General features: G+C 32.1%; 2 protein-coding genes and 2 pseudogenes across 2 annotated transcripts; all 4 read right to left on the bottom strand.

The window, feature by feature from the left end:
- Window positions 1–2,956: 2,956 nt before the first annotated feature.
- On the bottom strand, window positions 2,957–4,830 carry LOC128161202 (uncharacterized). The gene has a single exon (XM_052824427.1). The coding sequence runs from the start codon at window positions 4,767–4,769 to the stop codon at window positions 3,072–3,074; it is 1,698 nt and encodes a 565-aa protein (XP_052680387.1). The 5' UTR covers window positions 4,770–4,830; the 3' UTR covers window positions 2,957–3,071.
- A 163-nt stretch (window positions 4,831–4,993) lies between these two features.
- LOC128161203 (uncharacterized) lies at window positions 4,994–8,608 on the bottom strand (annotated as a pseudogene).
- Window positions 8,609–10,551: 1,943 nt separating this feature from the next.
- Window positions 10,552–13,851, bottom strand: LOC128160785 (uncharacterized; annotated as a pseudogene).
- A 32-nt stretch (window positions 13,852–13,883) lies between these two features.
- LOC128160784 (uncharacterized) lies at window positions 13,884–16,924 on the bottom strand. The gene is given in 4 exon segments (XM_052824114.1): window positions 13,884–14,197; window positions 14,200–14,267; window positions 14,584–14,776; window positions 16,783–16,924. Coding segments are annotated over 4 exon segments (708 nt in total). The 3' UTR covers window positions 13,884–13,892.
- Between the last annotated feature and the right edge of the window lie 3,928 nt (window positions 16,925–20,852).

Raw genomic sequence — 20,852 nt, 5'->3', positions numbered from 1 at the left:
ACCTGTAAGAAGATTTTTCTCTATTTCTATATACCCCCCCCCCCCCCCATTTTCGTGGCCCCACTTTTCCCTAGGGAATCATGGTTTCATCAAATTTAAATCTACATAACCTGTGCTTTCACACTAAGTAATGAGTTTTCGACCGAAAACTTTCCCAGAATTTTTTTAAAGATTTTCTCTATATAATCCTATGTAAAATTTCAAACCGCCATCCCGGCCCCGCCCTACCACTAGGGACTGTGAATTTGCAAACTTGAATTTACACTACCCGAGGATGCCTCTACACAAGTTTAAGCTTTTCTGGCCAAATAGTCTTTAAAAAGAAGATTTTTAAAGATTTTCTCTATATATTCCTATGTAAAAATTCATCCCCCATTGTGGCCTCACCCTACCCCTGGACTATTATTAAACAAATTTGAATCTATGATTTGGGAATGCTTCCACTCAAATTTGGGCTTTCCTCGCCTAATAGTTTTGAGAAGATTTTTAAAGATTTTCTCTATATATAAAAATTTATCCCCCATTGTGGCCCCACCCTATCCCCGGGGACCATGATTTGAACAAACCTGAATCTAAACTAATTGAGAATGCTTCCACTCAAATTTGAACTTTCCTGGCCTAATAGTTTTTAAGAAGAAGATTTTTAAAGATTTTCTTTATACATTTTTCTGTAAAACTTGATCCCCCCATTGTGGCCCCACCCTACCCAAGGGACTATGGTTCGATCAAACTTGAATCTACACTACCTGAGGATGCTTCCATTTTAATTTGAGCTTTTCTGACCTAATAGTTTTTGAAAGGAAGATTTTTAAAGATTTTCTCTATATGTTCCTATTTAAAACTTGATCCCCCCATTGTGGCCCCACCCTACCCCCGGGGACGATGATTTGAACAAACTTGAATCTACACTACCTGAGAATGCTTCCATTTTAATTTGAGCTCTCCTGGCCTAATAGTTTTTGAGAAGAAGATTTTTAAAGATTTTCTCTATATATTCCTATGTAAAACTTGATCCCCTTCTTGTAGCCCCACCCTACACCCGTGACCCTTCATTTGAACAAACTTGAATCCTCTTCACCTAGTGGTGCTTTGTGCTAAATTTGGTTGAAATCTGCCCAGTGGTTCTTGAGAAGATAAAATGTGAAAAGTTTACAACGACGACGACGACAACGCCGACAACGACGACAACGACAGACAACAGACAAATTGTGATCAGAAAAGCTTTGAGCCTTTGGCTCAGGTGAGCTAAAAATTATCATTTTTATGATAAGAAAAAGGCAGGTTGATAAAAGCTTGTAATGTTTATCTTGTTTGTATAAGTGGCATGTATTTTATCAATACACCAAATATCAGTACAAACAAATCTTGTAATTCAGACTCACCAGACAAATCACAAACTGTCGACAAAAATATTAAAATAGATTAACTTTAAAATGATTAGAAATGTACATGTACTGAGAGTCGGGTAAATCCAGTAATTCCGTCCTGGTTTGTTTAATTCCTCATAAAAGCGGTTTGAAAATAGTAAGTTCAACTTAAAAAAGAAATGTTCATTATTGCAGATTTAAAACCAAAAAAAAAAAATCTTCTGTTTTTGCCATTTTTTTTCGATTTTAATAAAGTATCCTTTTAAAAAGTAAGAAACTTTTAAAATTAAAAAATCTTATGTGTGTAAGTTCAAGATAAAAATGATGCACGAAAACCTGACATCTAATTGAACTCAAACATGGATATAGTACATGTACTCGTGTATTAAGAGCTCCATTTTTTGCATACATTTATTTTCTAAATTCATTTTTGCCGCTAAAATGAGTACGACATCCCAAATATGAAAGGATGAAATATCCGTGTGTTTATACGGATCTATAAGGAACAAATCTATTTTCAACCAAACGTTTTTTACTACACGAGGCTTTAAAAGGAGAGAGAGAGAGAGAGAGAGAGAGAGAGAGACAGAGACAGAGAGAGACAGACAGAGACAGACAGAGAGAGATTAAAAATATATAATACCTTTGCATTTTATATCCAATATAATTCATAAAAAGGGGGTTTTTTTTCATTTAATTTACGAGTATGAGATATTTATGTTTGTTTTAGGAATAATGCAAAACAAAAATAATCATTTATTCAAACCATTATTAACACAGCGTTAATTCGACAAGTAATCGACGAAAAGCAGACTTCTCTGTTAGTTGTGTTGTGATTTAACAACACAGATCATTTCTTTGTTACCCTTCACACATTGTTAAAAAAACCCAAATACTTTGAAGCTTGTTTTGTTTTGTGTAATGTTAATAAAAATATTAACTTCAATTTACATCGTTGGAACACAAAGACTGTAATTTCCATAATTTTTAGGCACATGTGTCATAATTAATTGCAATCATACATCTATGACTTCAAGGCTATTATATTCTAATCTAATCATTCCATGTTTACATCAATTTAATGATCATTTTTAATTGATATTTCTAGTGTTCATAAAATAATAAAATACTAGTATCCACAATAATAATTATAAACTGAACATAAATAATTATAAACCGAACATAATTGTTTAAAATAAACCATAAGATAATGTTATGCATTTAGAGCACATTTTACGTATGCAGATTAAAATACTGTTAAATCTCAATTGTAATGAATACGTTTCACACCTTCTGACAATGAGGACAATTTACGCAAAACTTGTTTCGTCCTCTCATATTCGTCCGTGTATATGGCTCTTTTTTATTGGATAGCATCAAGGATGTAAATGAAAACCCATATTCATTTCTGAGAAAAATAAAAATTACAACATCATTATAATGTAACTTTGAATTTTATTCTATCCAAAAATAGTTAATAATTCTCTTTTTTCAAACACCTGATTTTATTTACTAGAAAATTGTATTCCTTGCTTTAATTTTAATTTGGCTTACCTCGTACTCTACTATAATAGTATTCGTCGAACACTCTTGCATACTTTTGACATTTTTCGGGTTGTCCTAATATTTGAAACATAACGCTAACAATGCTCGAAAGTTCAGGAAAGTCTTTGCATATGTTCTCGATCTCGTCGATGTACTTCCTTAAAGATTAATGTTACGGTCTAAGCTAGCTACGGCAAACACATGGCTGTAGTATGGGATTAGCGTTTTTCTAATATTCTGCATTTGGGATCGTACTTCTTTCGAACCACTGTCAAAAGTCTCCACTTTTAAATAGTCTTCTGTCAAAAGTTCTTTTATGCACCTAATTGCTGTTGTTATTGTTAGTTCAGAAAGAACTGAGTTTTGCTTCCAATACTCTTTTTTGCTGTAATCATACAGAAAACTTGCTATTGCTGTAAAATGGCCAATGCTCTTTTCTGGAATTTTTAACCAGCCAATCCAATGGTCAACCGCCCAGGGCAAATATGTTTGCAGTGCAAAACCTTTCTTTTTGATGATTGATTCCGATACATTCTTCCCCATGTTTTCATCATATATGCTTGCTAGAATAACGCGAGACGATTTTTGTTTAATTTTTTCTAAGACCGATTCAAAAAGGTTACTAACGCTTAAACTTTCTTGTTTCTTATTTGTATCAGGTACAAAAAGTCTTTGCTCTAATCCGCGTTTAAGAATGCTAAAGGATTCACCATAGAACCCTTTTCTGGCCATAAATTTTGCTGTAGCCACTGTAAGAGGTAAACATAATTCCATCACGAATACATTGAAGTTTTTGTTTGCGTTAAAGTCTTTAACATGTGATAGAAGGCGCTTAATTAAGTTAGCTGCAAATTTGTAACCATGTTTTTCGCCAACAATTTGAATAACACTTGCAGGAAAAATACGAATATATTTAATAATGATACATAATGTGTTGACATCATCGTCCGTAAAGCAGTCCAAAAGATTGTTTTCTGGTATAAAGTAATGTGGAAGAAATCTCTCTTTTAAGCAAGTCACCAAAGAATCCAATACGTACAATACGCAACCACTGAAATTTTTCGCCCAGGCTGTAGGTGGAATTTCTTCGCATGTCATAAGGAAAACGGACTTCAAATGCTTTGTTTTGAAAGGTAAATGATGTACAATGTTATCTAGCATAACCTTTAAAACATAGAAGCCGTGCCTTTGTGCATTCGTCAGACTCTTAGAGATAATGCATTCTGCCATAGAAAAATCAAATTTCCATTCAATTTCTGGACTAATACTTTTTGGGTGAGATTTTGGAATCAAGGTGCAACCTGCCTCAACGATAGAACTAATCACATTATGGGAAGGAAATCCTGATTGTCTTTCCTTTTTCCAACGATGATAAAATGGAAACGTGAAACAGCGCACTCCAGTACATTGAATTTGATATGGAAACCCCATATTAATTTTCGAATGTAACCTGTCCGGAACTGCAATTTGTTTTTGGAATAAATTTGAGCCAAGTCTTACAACGGCGTCATTATTGTTAATTGAGTCTAAGGAAGGGAGTTTCAATCTACAATATCCAGGAAGTGTTTCTGAACAGTCGACATATAAATGACCTGGCATTGGTTCCCAAGTTTGCATTCCCCTTTCATAAATCACTTCTTTTTCTAAGCTTAGAACAGCTATTCTTGGTATTTTAGAACTAATTCTCATGTTCATCGAGTCGTTTGATTTCTGTTTCCACGAAATATCTCGCAGAAAAATTTCTGTTTCGTCTTGAAACGAACCCAAGAAATGGCAAAAGACTCCTTTTCGTTGGAACAGATGTCCCTCAACAAAACTGCTTATAAAAAACATTTCAACTGGAAGAATGTGTTGCATGATGAATGTCAAATGAGGAAGAGGTATTCCCGAGACAGGGTCAACGTGCTGCTGATCTTCAATTAATCGCCTTTGAGATTCTACAAATAAAGTTTCAAAACCGCTAGATATGGCTGCTAAGCAATGCAAAATGATAAAAATGTTTTCATTTGAATACAAAAATTCCCATTTTAAAAATTGTTTTTTAAAATACAATGTATATTTAAAACACAGCTTGCCTTCTTTATTGCGAAACAGTACATCGCTTTCAGTGTACGACATAAAAATTGACTCAACATGAGTATCTTTTGTCAGCCTTTGTTTCTTTAAATTTCCGTTTAAATGAATACACTGTAGAACATATTGGGCTGAATCTGCTAAACATGAATCAGCAAAACACCCTTGGGACAAAAAGGCAAATTTTTTGTCAACCATTTTTGATCTCTCTTCGGAAGAATATTTAGAACAAGTAACTAGCATCCGGTACATCTGTGACTCTAAAATATAAATATAATGTAACTTATTTTATTTCAGTCTGAAAGAGTAATGATGAAATAAACTAGATAGGTAAAGAATTAAATGAAAAGTAATGTTATATACTATATGGTAATTCCATTTTCCATGTCATTGAGCGGAGACTAAAATAATGAAATTCCCCAACATGACCAAGACAAATATGAAATTTTGTCGACGTTTCCATGGCCATCTCAGTTACGATTTCAGTACGTCTAACATCGTTGTTAATAACATTAAATATTGTGATGTGCAATAGAAAGACGTCAGCCAAAGCTTGAAGAATGGTGTGGTCCCCCCATTCTCCTGTTTTGTTCATTCTTTCGAGGTAGTCTTCCCACGATTCTCCTGATAAAAATAATGATGTATGAACTCCATATTTGGCAGGGTTCGCTCCTAAATGCCTGAAACATTGTGCAAGATCGTAGATAGTATCATGGTCAAATATAAATAAATGACATTTTTATAGCAGGAAATGAGAAAGACATTTTAAACGCACGTTATCGTGTAAATTTTAGTCTGTCGACAATAATTTGTTAAGTTCACTATTGTAAAGTGTATATCATAAATACCCGAGGTTGCTTTTATAATACAAGTAAGTTTAACTATTTTTGTGACTTACAAATGTGTACTAAAATTTATTCAACGCAAAAAAAAAAACCAAAAAACAAAAAAAAAAAAAAAACAAACAAACAAACAAAAAACACACAAAAAAACAGCATTATCATTAACATAAAGGGACATAAAACTACATGTACCTGTTTGGAAATATTAACCTTCGCGTCATCATCAGCATTGTTTAATAATTCTTACTACGTACAGTCCTTGATACGTTTTACTATCCCTTTTGAACGGTGAGCGCACCCTGAGCGAACGGTGAGCACAATCTGGGCGAACGGTAAGCGCACGCATAGCTGAATTTGGTGAGCGGTTATGAGCGCAAACGTTAGCACAAAGTGAACGGTGAATGATACGTAAACGCTATATGAACGCATGATGAACGATTTTAGGAGTGTCTAGGGAGTTTTGTTTTTATAAAGCTTGCATTGTATTTCTTCGGTAGTCAGAAGAAAATAACAAATAAACAATCTGATGTTTATATTGTTATCAGCCTAAACATAATATTATCCTTGTCGTACTATCGGTTAAAATTTGACACATAAACTGTACTGACTGACCTCCAGTACTTTTACAGCGTACATATGAAGAGTACCAGTATTGTGCATTTTATATAAATTATACGTTACTTTAATTTTTTTATTCATTTCCTGCTTCAAAAACTGGGCACTATGAGAGAAAAGAAGAAATAAATCATAAAAACGTGTAGATGTTGATAATAAAACGGCATTAACCTAGAAACCACAGTGGGGTTTGTGTAATTGCGGATTTTCTCAAGAATATGTACTTTAATTTTTACGAACTAAATTCTAATAAAAATGATGTTTCTGATGTGAATGTAAGTTTCCTTTGACCTTTACGCACGCGTTCTTATCTCATTTTTTTTTCGTGTAAGTCTCAAAAAGTCACTTTACAATGGCGTTCTGAATGAAAAGGGACTAACCGATAAGTGAACACTGAACGAAGATGATCGCAAGGTGAACTCTTTGTAAACGCACAGTAAGCGCGCGTCGACTGCTTTTATGAACGGTAAGCGGATAGCGCAAGTCAACGCATGGAGGAACAATGGAACAGAAGAATGTTTCAGGGACTGTACATTTAAGTGCCAGGACATCATACATCAAATATACAGGGTAAACCTATTAGTTAGAGGGAATAGGATTTACCCTCCGATTTGTAACGGAAGGTTGCCAAAAAATCTAATTTGTTTGTATTTGCATACCAAACATCTAGTTGACTTTGTGAAACGAAACGCATTTATACAGAAGAGAAAGTGATTTTAGGTTTGAAATGACATTCAATTAATTCAAATTAATATTCCATGACAAATTTAATTATAACAGAATAAAATCCTTAAGAGAAGAATACTTGTTTTTCACTTGAAATTATTTCGGGTATAAATGGTCTCTTGTCTTTTTATGTTGAACAATGTTGAACAAAAATTTATATCAATGTATGATGGGTTTTTGGTAAATAAATGTAATGACTTCATACACATTATTTTTCTTTTTTGTTTCTTATATAAATTTTATTATTTAAACTTTAGACATGTTATTTATACGACTTACGTTTAATTAAATTGAATATTATTGTATGGGCGATTCTTATCCAACACATACAAATGTGTAATTTATTTGTTCCGAACATATATTTACTGATTACCTAACAGTTTTTCAATGTATAAATAAATGATCTAAAAGACGAGTTACTGTTTGTGGATAAACACATTTTGGAAGCATTAGCAATAATGTAAACATTGATAAGTTAGACAATGAATCCAAGTATTTTAATGAAAGCTTATCTTACTTTATTGCCGTCTTACGTAGCGACACCTCCGTATGCCCATGACATCCATTGACCATAAATTGATCGGCTACAGCACGGAACAGACAGTTTCCATCACCATAAACATCTTTAATCTCAAAGTTGTTTTCATTAGCAAACTTTTGAGCTGGTAATATTATCCAGTCAGATATATCTTCATCTTCATTACGAAAATAGAAACTTTTACATTTAATATTCATTATTATGTTCATTTAATTTTGAAATGCAAAAATTTTCATTTATTATATAATTTTGTCGAATCATGAGATTTATTTAAACGCTAGCCTATGAATCTGAAATAAGTCTTGTTTGATTAAACTTACATTTCTGAAAATCTTCATCTCCATGTCTACTGTGTTTTGGATGGTATCTAAGGCATTTCGGACAAAACGCGTCCTCAAATCTTTTCTTTCTTACACTTTCCCAATACTCATCCTCACTGTCAAAATAATCGGTTTCGTCAGTATCTTCCGAATCATCACCTGGCTCCAAAGTGAAGTTGTTTAAATTCGCCTTATCCACTTTTTTCACATGATCGATATGGCTGTTAAAACTATTTTCTTCGGAAACGGCTCTGTTTTGATTGCTATTAGATGGGGTATTTGTTTCAGTCAAACAATTGTTGAAAACAATTGAATCTTTGTTGTCTTCGATTGTAATTTCTCCTTTTTTCCAAAACTCGTTAGGTGCGGCTCTTTGGTTCACTTTTTCAATCAACTGAGTGACATTAGTCAGTGACATCTCTGATAACTATCCTGCAACAATGGTGTCTTCGCAATATTCTAATAAATACGTGGGGAAAATGTGAGAAAAGTCATTTCCCGTTACTTGCACAATCTTATTTTCAGTTACACGAGGACGGAAAATTGCACTGATGCACGCGAAAATGCAATTCATACAATATATTTTTTTTAACGTTCTTACGCCCTAATGAGAACTTCTGCATCATTCCACTACTTACGCTTGCAAAACGTCAATATGTAAATGAGAAAAGAAAGTTGTACATTTATTTTTTATTTTTTTATTTCTTTATTTTAATTTATTTTGCTACAGAAATATTGTTTTTGATAAAGAAACACGTATATAAACCATTTAATGAAATTAAGGAATGTCTTTGTCTAAGTTAACTGAGAGGTTGCCATTTCAAAAGTGTGCATATATGTATACATGTACTAGTGGGGTCACCTAGATTCTTCGCGTATTACGTCTGAATCATCAGTTTTTGTGGCGACCAGGTTTCTACGCGTTCTCTAAACTGGTGGAGTGTCGTATACAAGAAAGTACAAACTTCGAGCTGTTACATGTACAACAAAAATAATCTAAGTGAATATATTTTTGTGATACATTATAAAGATTTATTTTTAAACTTCATTTGTTAGCAAAGTGATAGGAAATTAACCATTTTTTGAGATAATTTAGTAAATTCATGTCACAAAACAACGTCAACATTTACGTACACGTTTACACCCCAAAGTTACCAAATCTCAACTGATAAATTACAAAAACATTTACGTGTCGTGTAGTTATCACAAATGTATGCGTACCCGTAGCCGTTTTATATCTGAACCTCTCTATTATGTACCTTTTGACAATTTAGCAATTTATATTAATTAAAAGAAGAAACAATATTTAATAAGAAGCCATATATAATGTAAACGTTATGCAGAGAATTACTTCAATGCGCTTAATCGTAAAATAAATCATCCTACTGCATATATTGTTTGTGAAACAAATTAATGCTGCCTGCATCTGCATATATCTTTAGCAAATATATTTTTGTATTTTAAGAAACAAAATTTAAAGAACAATAGTGGTTTATTTATCATTATCACCCAATGAAACACTGTAGTAGTCGTACTATCTTAAATTGACCAGTTTTCTATCGTAGCTATCTTGTATTTGAAGCATTCCTGACGTTTCATTATTTGATTTTTCTTAAAAATCGCTCAGCAATACTAAAATACAAAATGAAATAGCTTTGAATTGGTTTAATAACGATGTTTAAATTGCATAGATAAATATAAGAAAATCAAATAAAAAATTATTTATATTCTGTTATGAACATTTTGTTTCTCGTGCTAGTGTTATGATGTAGAATAAACAAAAACATATATAATCTATTTGAAAAAGGCAGATTGTATTAAGAATCATCAAATCAATAATTTTGGTTCAATGTGCTCATAATTTAATGGTTCCAAAGTGCTGAAGTAAATGAATTGAGCTTATTCCTGAAATAAATTTATTTGATTTGCATCAGCAGCCTTAGCCATGTGATCATAAATTCATACATTACAAAAAGGAGACATATGTGTCACATCGCTCCCTTGAGCAATAATACCATAACCCTTATCAAAGTTGCTGTATGGTATCGAATACAGCGTATCTTGATTATTTAGTTCATATTTTTTTTTCAAAATTTCCCCACTGTTCATTTATATTTCATAATTATATGTTAACCATTGAAACCTTTCTTGATACAATTTTTTTTTCCGAAAGGAGAATATAAGGATCATTCTTTATTAATATCTTTGTAAAAATTCAACCTCACCCTTGTTATGACCCTTCCCTAAAACTGAAGATTATGATTTGAACAAACTTAAATTTACTCTATATGAGAATGCGTCAAAACAAGTTTCAGATTTTCTAGCCAACATAGTGTTAAGGAGTAGACTTTTACATATTTTTTTCTAATTATTCTTATGTTAGAATTCAATCTTATTATGGTCCTTCCTTATTCTTGGGACCATGATATGAACATGCACAGAGAAGAGACCCCGATTTCAGACCCTAAAGGCAGACCAGACCTGTCAATCAGGATATCGCGTTAAGCAATCAGAGTGTTGCCTAATCATACCTCTGGTAAACTGGTAACAGGGTTGACCAATGAGAGCGCCAGAAAATCAGATCTCTAGTTGACAACCAATTTGCAATCTAATCATCAAATCATCATGTAGGGGAAATAATTGTTTATGACTATGACTAATATTGTAACGATAAACATGTATAAATTTAAATGTTTACGTACAGGGTATATTTAAAATTATGTGCGTGATGGATTTTCATATGTCCTCCAATAGGTTTAGGGTCACTTGATCAGGTAATATTATACAAATATTGACTGGGGTTGAGGGCAACATTGATTATATTAGCCCCCGAGGGACGAAATATTGCCCGACGCGAAGCGGAGGGCAATATTTTCGTTCCAAGGGGGCTAATATAATCAATGTTGCCCGAAAACACAGTCAACATTTGTTTTGTTATATGAAGAAACAAACAAAAATTTAAGAAAGTAACTGAAAACAGATCGCCGTAATTTTCTCAGCTCAACAAAGAATTCACGACTTCAATTTTGTGCAAAGTTCATTTTCCAAAATATCCTCAGCATCAAACGGTCACTGGTGATATTCCGCCGACCATAAGAATTAACATACAGATGTTCTACCTTATTTTACTTCACAGTAATTCGCAAATCCTTATATCTGTTATGATAGCAAACCGTCGCATTGCGCGTCGGTTGTTTACTTGCCTTGACTGACTGTCTATTATGACGTCACCTTGTTTTGGAGTCGCGAAGAGTTATTTACGTCATCGTTTACGAATCAACAAATCAGAGGCGATTTTTTGAAATAGAGGGAATGTTCTCTAGATATTATTCCTAGCCGGTCAATATCAAAAAAAATATTGACCGGTCAATATTTTTCGGACGAGCAAATATTACAGTTATTGCCTATTTGTCTATATAGAGTTATATAGTGAGAATATACTACTGAATATAACAAATATATATATCAATATATATATATTTATATATACATATATATATATATATATATATATATATATATATATATATATATATATATATATATATATATATATATATAATATAATATAATATATAATAATATATGATAAATATATATATATCAATATATCAGTCAAAAAAATATATATATTTCATCATTTTGACTGTTGCAATTGTTAAAGGCCAAAATAAGTTATTTATTCCATTATGAGATTTCTTATCTTCAGATAAATCTTTTGCAATTGACAATATCCGTTTGATTAGATTTGGACAATATGTATAACCATATTTTTCAACGACAATTTGAATAGCATTGGTAGGAAAAAGACGGAGAAATTCAATCAAGGTGCACATTGTACTGATGTCATCCTCTCTGTGACAATCGATGGGACTATTTTCTGGTATAAAATACAATGTAGTTGGGCAGAAACCTTGATTTTAAGCATGACAACAAATAATCAAGTGCATACAGTATGCATCCACTGAAATTTGTTTCCCAATCACTAGAAGCCATCTTCTCACAGGTCATAAGAAATACTGATTTTACATGCTTCGTTTTTAACGGAAGGTGGTGTACAAAATTTTCAACCAGAACCTTGATAATACGAAATCCATGAACCTGTGCCTCCGTAAGACTTTTAAAGATAAGGTGTTCCGCCATGGAAAAATCGAACTGCCACTCTTGGGAAGTGCTTCTTGGATGTGATTTTGGAATTAATGTACATCCTGTTTTAATTATAGAATTAATAAGAGACTGAGATGGAAAATCAAACCCTTTTCTGCTTTCTTTCCAGCGGTTGTTAAATGGATATGTTAAACATTGCATTCCTATACCAAAGATCTCATATCGTTTTAATGATTTTATTTTTAATCGTAAGTCGTTGGTGACACTAAATGCTCGCTGATACATGTCTGAGCCTAATTGATTAATGTCCTCTCCTGATTTAGGTAAACAAGGGAAAACTTGTCTAAGTCTACATTATCCAGGGTGGGTATTACAACATTCAACATACAATTGCCCTGGTATATCTTGATGAGTCAACCTTACATTTAGAGAAATAGCCTCTTTTTCTGATTTCATAACAACGACCCAAAGATTTCCAAACCTCTTTTTCTCTCTCACCACTCGGGGTCGGGTTATATCTCGTAGCATTACAAAGCTTTCATCGGCTTGAGATCCTAAGATATGATACCATACGTTTTTGGTACAAGAGAGTGACCATTGATTTCTAGTTCCTTGCAAAACATGTTATACGGAAACAAATGTTTCATGATGAATGCTAAATGATACAAAGGTATTCCTGAGAGGGGATCAACATAAAATTGGTCTTCAATTAGCTTTCTTTGAGAATCTGAAAAAAAGTAATTTTCATATATATGACATATGTTAAACTTCTAAAATAGATAATTTTCGTAAATCAACTAAAAAACATGGAGTATATGAAATGTAAATACCCTTTGTTTCTTCTAGTTGTAAGTCTTTTCCGTTGTATGATATAATCAAAGTACTGAAGAACTGACGGGAGTTGATTTTGTCGATGTTTATTTATTTAAAATCAATGATATGTTATTTTGCATGACAAGTACATGTACATGTAGTTTCTAATTTGAATTACGCACATTTTTATAATATGAATTTTTGGACTTTTTCGACAAGAATGTCGAGAAACCCCCATATGAATCATGTTAAATAATATTTAAAGATAAGATTAATTCAATCAAACTATGTATCAGTAATAGAAATATTTCTCTGTTAAATAATATTTAAAGATAAAGTTAATTCAATCAAACTATGTATCAGTAATAGAAATATTTCTCGAAAACTGTATGGATCAAAGCAATATTGAACTCCATTCTCGTTCAACCAAACGCTCGGCTGACACCATAAATCTCCGACAAGGATTTACGGAGACAGCCGAGCGTCGAGTTGAACGAGACTATATTGAACTCTGGCGTAGGAATACATACAACTACAAAAAATATTTAAATTGTTCGTACCATTTAAAATCTGACTATTTTCAAGGTATTTAAAAATAAGTTTCCTTAAAAAACAATGCTTTAGCATACATTACATCGAATTTATCAATTATTTTCAAGAACTAAGGTCAAAACACTGTTTCATTTTCGGTTTGTCTGAGTAACTGCATAGGAGAGTTGATTAAAATCAACTCCCAAAAATCGGTTTGATATCTGCATGTTGTGACCCTTTTCTCTCTTCTTGAATGGAAATATACTGCAATACATACTTTACAGATTCTGCTAAATAAGATTCCGGTAAATGGCCCCGGGACATTGATATGAACTTACTGTCCAAAACCTTTGTATCAGATTGGTCACTAGCATTCTATATATTTGAGCCCCTGAAAATGAAGAATTTTTAAAAATTATTTCAAAATAAATACGTTAAGTACTAATTTTCGCAGACCTAGAGAAAGATAATTACTATAAGGCATTCCTGTCAACCATTGAGAAGGACGTAGACTAAAATAATGTGACTCTCCTAAATGACTAAGATCGATGTGAAATTTTATCGCATTTAAATGGGCTTGTTGGGAAGATATATTTGTACGTCTGGTTTCCGTTTGGACAAAATTATAGATACTAATATGTAACAGATAAACATTAGCCAGTGCCTGTAGAATCATATGGTCTCCCCATTCTCCAGATTTTTTCATTCTTTGAAGATACTCTTCCATGTCTCTTCAAATAAAAAGGAAGAGCTATGCACTCCAAACTTAGAAGGATGTTTTTCTAGATGTCTGAAAGATTTTGAAAAAAAATTTCATTACTGTGCTACTTTTATCAAAACTCCTAGTACAAAGAAAACATTTACCTTTAAAAAAAGTTTGAAATCTTAAATCTAAGAACTTCAAGTTGAAATTTCAAATTCCGATATAACCTATTACCTATAAAAGGGAAATATAAAGGTGCAAAAACATGTTAATCACCACCCCTTAAAAGGTTTTAAACACAAGTAGTGATAATCCTAATTTTAGTTTAAAAAGGAAACCAATCTGCATACAATAGATAAAAAGCAATAATTCCCATTGCCTTTATAAAAAAGAAGATGGTTACTCAATAGCAGTTTCACGTAATGACACTTCGGTGTGCCCAGGACACCCGTTGATCATAAATTGATCTGCTACAGCACGAAATAGACAGTTTCCATCACCATACACGTCTTTGATTTCAAAATCGTTGTCTTTGGCAAACTTTTGTATTGCTGGCGTGCTCCATGGAGAAAGATCAAACACTTCTTCATAATAGCCTGCACATATTAAGGGGGTATTTCATTTTTTATAAATATGAATTTTTGAACCCTTTGATTTTTTTTTCACAAGATACTGTTTTGTTAATCTGAAATCACAACGGAGAATCAACCAAAAAATACTATATTATTAATGCATTTTCTAAAGGTCAAGATCTAGTAAATGAAAAGTGCCTACAAGTTTACAGTGCTTCTCTCCTGAAAGTTGGCAAGGATAGGATAGGATAGGATGCAGGATGTACGATGATAGAAATATAAAAGTTAAGTTCTATCCTATCCTATCCTGCATCCTGTAGCCAATCAGATTCGAGAATAAATTTCAGAGTTATTTTGCGAAACGAAAATTGGCTTAACAATGTTTATTCAATGTCAATTTAATAAATTTTACAAGTTAAACCATTTAGGAATAATTATTATATCAAAAACGCGGTGCATAACATTGATGCGCGCTAAAATGGCGGCGCTACATTTTTGTCAGTTCGTACGCAATTACGGAGTTACTGCGAGAATTCGATGCAACATTTGACAACGTCAGAAATAGATTTCTGTATTTACTTCATTTAATGTCTGCTCAGTAATAAACGGTTGAATTTATAAACGACCAATTCGGCATTTTAAAAGATAAACATGTATACAAGAAACAGACATTGCTTCACGTTTCATATAATTTCTTAGATGCCCAATAACAGGGACGCATATTTCTGTCTGATATTAACCAGAACATATCGAATTAATAAATGTTAGCTAGCTATAAATGCTTAAGAATTTATACTTTAAAGATAACTCCGAGTGGTTTAACTATAAACGATATAAACTTCCTAAAGGAGTTATTTATTTCCAGATCGTGTTTACATTTATCGCCGAACGAATCGCTCAAATAATGATAATTACGCTCAGTTATATGTGAAAAGACAATAATTTGATAAAAATATGTGACTAAACAGTTCCTCAATAAGTGCATCGAAGTTATGTATCTGTTGTTTAATGCATAAATAAAATAAAATCAAATATCGAATCGCTTACCTGTTTGTTTACGTTATTGTGTCCATCCCGCGTACGATTTAATTTTACCGTAGCACAGGTACATATGTACTAAGCAAGTTATCCGGCTCGAAGAATATTCTGTTTTAAGATTTAATTATTCATTTTGAGTACTGCATTAATTGATAAAATCATTTAATTCTTAAATTTTGTTTCATTTAACTTGCATTCCTATATTTTGAAGGTATGGGATAGAATAGGATAGGATAGAGCTTATTTGCAGGATAGGATGCAGAATACAGGATATAGGATAGGATAGTTTTGTCAACTTTCACGATAGCAGCACTGTATAATATTTAGAATATAAATTCTTTCAAACGTGGTTCATAACAATAGCTTTGTTAAACAAGATGTAACGGGACTAAAATTGTTGGTAAACACAATAAAAAGCATGTTTTCAACTGTCATATTCAATGAAATAAGAAAGAAAAAGGGAACAAATTCAGAGTTTTGTTAATTTTTGACTAACAAAATATATATCAAGAATGCCTACAGTCTCTCTTAAAACGGAATCGAATAAGCTCTTGACCTCCTCTTTAAAATGATGTCAAATTGAATATAGGTATTGGGATTTCTTTTCTCATGATTTAATATCGAATGTCAAGAAATTGTTACTTTTGTACATAATTTCTTTGAAGCCGTAAAGTATGGGGAAAAGATTCTTTAAATCAACTATGACGTCATAATGGTTCTAGTACCAAAAATACATTCTGGAATCATTCACTAGATTTTGACCATGAAATGATGATAGTAAAGACAATGTAAACAAGGAGATGGATTATCTTCTATGTTCTTGTTTTTAAGGCTATCCCAGTACTCATCTTCACTATCAAAATAATCTGTCTCATCTACATCATCATTGAATATGTTTTCTTTAAGGAAATCATCTAAATCACTTTCAAGGTCTTTCGATAAATTTTGGTTTTCTTCAATATCATTCGAATATTCCCTACTTTTGAACTCACTTTTACTTTCCTCTTCATTATCCGGAAATTTTACTGTTGTTCCAGTCAAACAATTGTTGAAAACAGTTGGTTCCTCAATCTCATATCTACAGTGGTCTGTGAATGTTCTTCTCCAAAATAAATTAGGAGCACCACTTTGCATTTCTTTTTCAATCATTTGTGTGATCTTTAAAAAAAACATACTTCTAATCATTAATTCTTAACAATTCCTTTTGTGTGTAAAATGTTTATCTCTAATGATGCTTGTTTCCCTCAAACCGGAAAATTAAATCGATTAAATACAAGTCGATAGAGTGATGTCAAGCTAAAAATCATGTATGTTTGATAGAAGATCTAATTTTAGATTAAGGAAGAAGAAAATTAGAGTAACACAAATATTGTTGAAGAGATCTAGTACATGTACCAGGCATTGACTATGTTACAGGAAATCGTTGTAAATTTGCAAGGCACACAGTTTGTTCGAATAGGGAAAACAAATCCTTGTTAAAAAATCTCAATTTAAAGAACTGTACTTTAATGGAACGTTCTCACGAACTGAGCTTCCTTTTTAATCTCTGAATGCTTTGTTAAGATATTTCGAATGGTCAGTTATTTCTAGTACAATTTGTGGAGTAATAAGCTAAACATAGAAATCAAAATTTGTTGTAACATGTATGTAAACAAGGTTTGTGCCATGTGTTGTGCACATTTGTTCTATATAGTGGTAAACGTTCTCTAAAAAACAGATGTTTTTTATTGCTGGTTTGATTATGTAGATATATTGATAAACAGTAATTGATTAACATTTAGATGAAACCGACAAAAAATTGTTTAATGCTGTTTCAATACAGATTGTAAACATTATGCGGGGAGGGTCGCTACTATGGCCGAATAAAAAAATCAGCATCACTAAAGTATTATAGATGGATAAAATGTTTGCAGTACATGTGTAATTTTTCTGCATTTATTCAAGGTTTTATTTATAGGGAAACAATGTTAAGTATAGTATATATATTTCAAAACTTGAAAAGGTAATAAAAATTGTCTTTTTGCATTTGAACGCAATATGCATAATTGAAGCAATACGAGGACTTTCATGTCAAACTTTTAATGTACTGCTAAAATGGCAGTTCTAATATTGGTAAATTTTTTGGCTCCTATATCCTAATGATTAAGTTACAGGCAGAAATATCATGTTTTGCAGCAAAACGAAATTCTGAAAATAAAGCTTATAAATGTCTTTTTAACTGCTTCTTTAAACAATAAGCTTATGCTTAGGAAAGAATGTTTCACTGTAATAAAAAATGTATGTAATTTTGAATGAAAAAAATGATGATGTTAATTAGAATTAACAAGCATTATTGACTTTAAAAAAGTTTGTAAAGTTATTTTAAGTCAGTCATTATTATTTTATTTTGTTCTTTGATGAAGAATAATACATGATCTTTAAAAATAGACTTAAGAAAAAGAGCTTAAAAATAGTAAGGCGCAGCCTAGTACTAAGAGTTATATGAAATTACAGTGTGAGAGTTTTCTTCCGTCCTTGTATGCCTTACAGAATATTTTTTTAATTCCTCATATAATGCGTATATGTAATGAAATACAATCAATACCAAGCTTGTTGATGAATAAATTTTAAACAGAAATAGCAATAAAAAAAGTTTATAATTCCATTTGCCATCATAAACATGCAAAACTATAAATAACATTATTTTCTTGCTTAATAAATAAATATACCATGCAAAAATATAGCTTTACCTAAAATAAACCCCAAAAGATAGAAATTTAAAACTCTTATAAGGACAAAGAATAATACGGTGTCATTACATATAATGTACAAGTAATTGAAATTGTTCGTCTGATAACTAATTAATAATAAAAGATTTTTTATCACATTATATAAAAGTCGTTGATTGTAGTAATGTTCCATGCTTAATTTTTAGTTACATTTATATGGTAATTTTTTTACCTTTCGGTTGTGGTCAACACACTGGCTTTTTTTTCACCCCATTTACTTGAATATATTATGCAAGGAGATTGCGCTATGAAAAATTCACAGAAGGTGAATCACAAACTAGTTTGATCTTCTTACCTATCCATAGTATTAAGGGATTGCAGATTGCACTAATCGGTATACGCACACACGTGCACTCTTACACTATTTATATATTTGCTTTTAGCTATAAATCAATCATATAAAATGATATGATGAACCAAAAATGCCTCTTCGCTACCCAAGGTTTTCTGATCCTTGGCGTTTCTCTAAAACCCTTGACATATCATACTATCAGAAGTCAGAATTTTTCCCCTGGATTTTGATTAAGGTTTTATGAAACCGTTCGACCAATCCAAAATTGCAAAGCATATCTGATTTAATCAACCAGTATTCTTTCTGTTTATTCACAAGTGTCTCTAAGACGAATGGCTGAAAACCCTAATTGTTCTAGTCTTTCTGTTTGAAAGACTAGAAAATGATGCATTTATTATTCAATTGTGCAATAACAAGTACATCGGAGTTTTTATCAAAAGAGCATGCACTCGAAGATTGACGATTTACCAACTGTTTACCGCTCTGTCTACCGGATTTTTCCTATTTAATAAAAACAATGACCAATAAAACATTATTACAACTTGTCAATATCAAGGTCTAAATAGGCTGCCATTTCTGCACCAGGTACGTTAAATTACGGCATCTTTCATTATTTGGCTGACTTAAAAATAGAATAGGAAATCACGTGACGAAAACAGAAATCACGACTGATGCCAAGGGTTTGTGAGAAGTGATGAGGAGCAGAAAACCTTGGCCAGCAAAAATGAAATATGCCTTGGATTTATAGTCAAACTACATGTGAATCTCGATAAGTCGAAATTAAGGGGCCCCAATTAAACTTCGAGAGACAAGAGTTCGAAAGAGTTTTTTTTTTTTTAAACCGGAATATTTGGGGTTTCTTGTCCCGGTCATTTTGGTTCTAAATTATAGTAGCCGGAAGTTTATCTTCATAACTTAAAAGGATAGTATATATAACATCGTTTATTTTAGTTTTATTTTACTTTACTTAAAACAATACAAAACTCAGTTTTGTGTAGAAAACAATTTACGCTCTAAAATATTTTAAATATTGTATGTTGACCTACTCACAGAATATTTCAAATAAAGAGCAATTTAATTGACGTTTAGTTCTACAAGTCAATGAAATTGATCGTTTACATATTAACTATCTGTCCTATTGAGGGAGAAAAGGGTATGGTCTCTTATGTCACCAATCAATTAACATTACTAAGTCAGCCCCAGGCGTTCAAATCCAGATGTTCAGGTAAGGTTCACGTGATGTTAAATAAATGCTTAACATCTCAAATCTCCACAATGTTTAAAGAACTTGTCCTGATGATCCACTACTAACCAATTTTGATGATATCCTAGGGCTTTGGTCATCGCTTAAACTCATGATAGATCGTTAATAAAGGCCTATTAGGAGTTCAGGTATATCATAAGTCTAAGAATAATCTGCAGTATGTTGGCTGATAGCTGCAGGTCTGTAACATTACGGGAAAATTAAGTTTAGCATGCCGTAGAACTGCAGTTCCTCCCATTTAAAAAACCCAAAAACATTTTCTCAGTCATTTTACCACTGATATCATCTCTTTAATAGCCTTAGAATGTCTTTTCATGACAATCACTGATCTCGGAAAGTAAAGTATGTCAAATTCATGTGCTGATCGAGAGTCGTCATTTTTGAATGTCAACAAACCATACTACCTCACTTTACAACGATTGTGAGAGTGTTTAAAAAGAAATTCACAGACAGTTTAAGAGATCTATATAAAACGTTTGAGCAATTTTAACATCGAAATTTGAAAAAAAAAATGTAGAAAAAATAGGTTCAAATTATAGAAAGTTTTACTGCGCTGTAAAAAGCAAGTTGCACTGTAGCCGTATGACATGTCAATCCAAATTTTCCAGTTTCTTGGGTAACAGTACTGTAGCTAGAGATGAAATAAACAGATGCCACAACACAATGTAATTACGAACCATTGTAACAAAGATAACTTACCTGATGTAATATTTAGACTAAGAATACTTTACATGTACT

Source organism: Crassostrea angulata, chromosome 8, assembly GCF_025612915.1.
Source record: "Crassostrea angulata isolate pt1a10 chromosome 8, ASM2561291v2, whole genome shotgun sequence".
Taxonomy (NCBI): Eukaryota; Metazoa; Mollusca; class Bivalvia; order Ostreida; family Ostreidae; genus Magallana; species Magallana angulata.
This window is presented reverse-complemented; position numbering and strand designations above follow the sequence as displayed.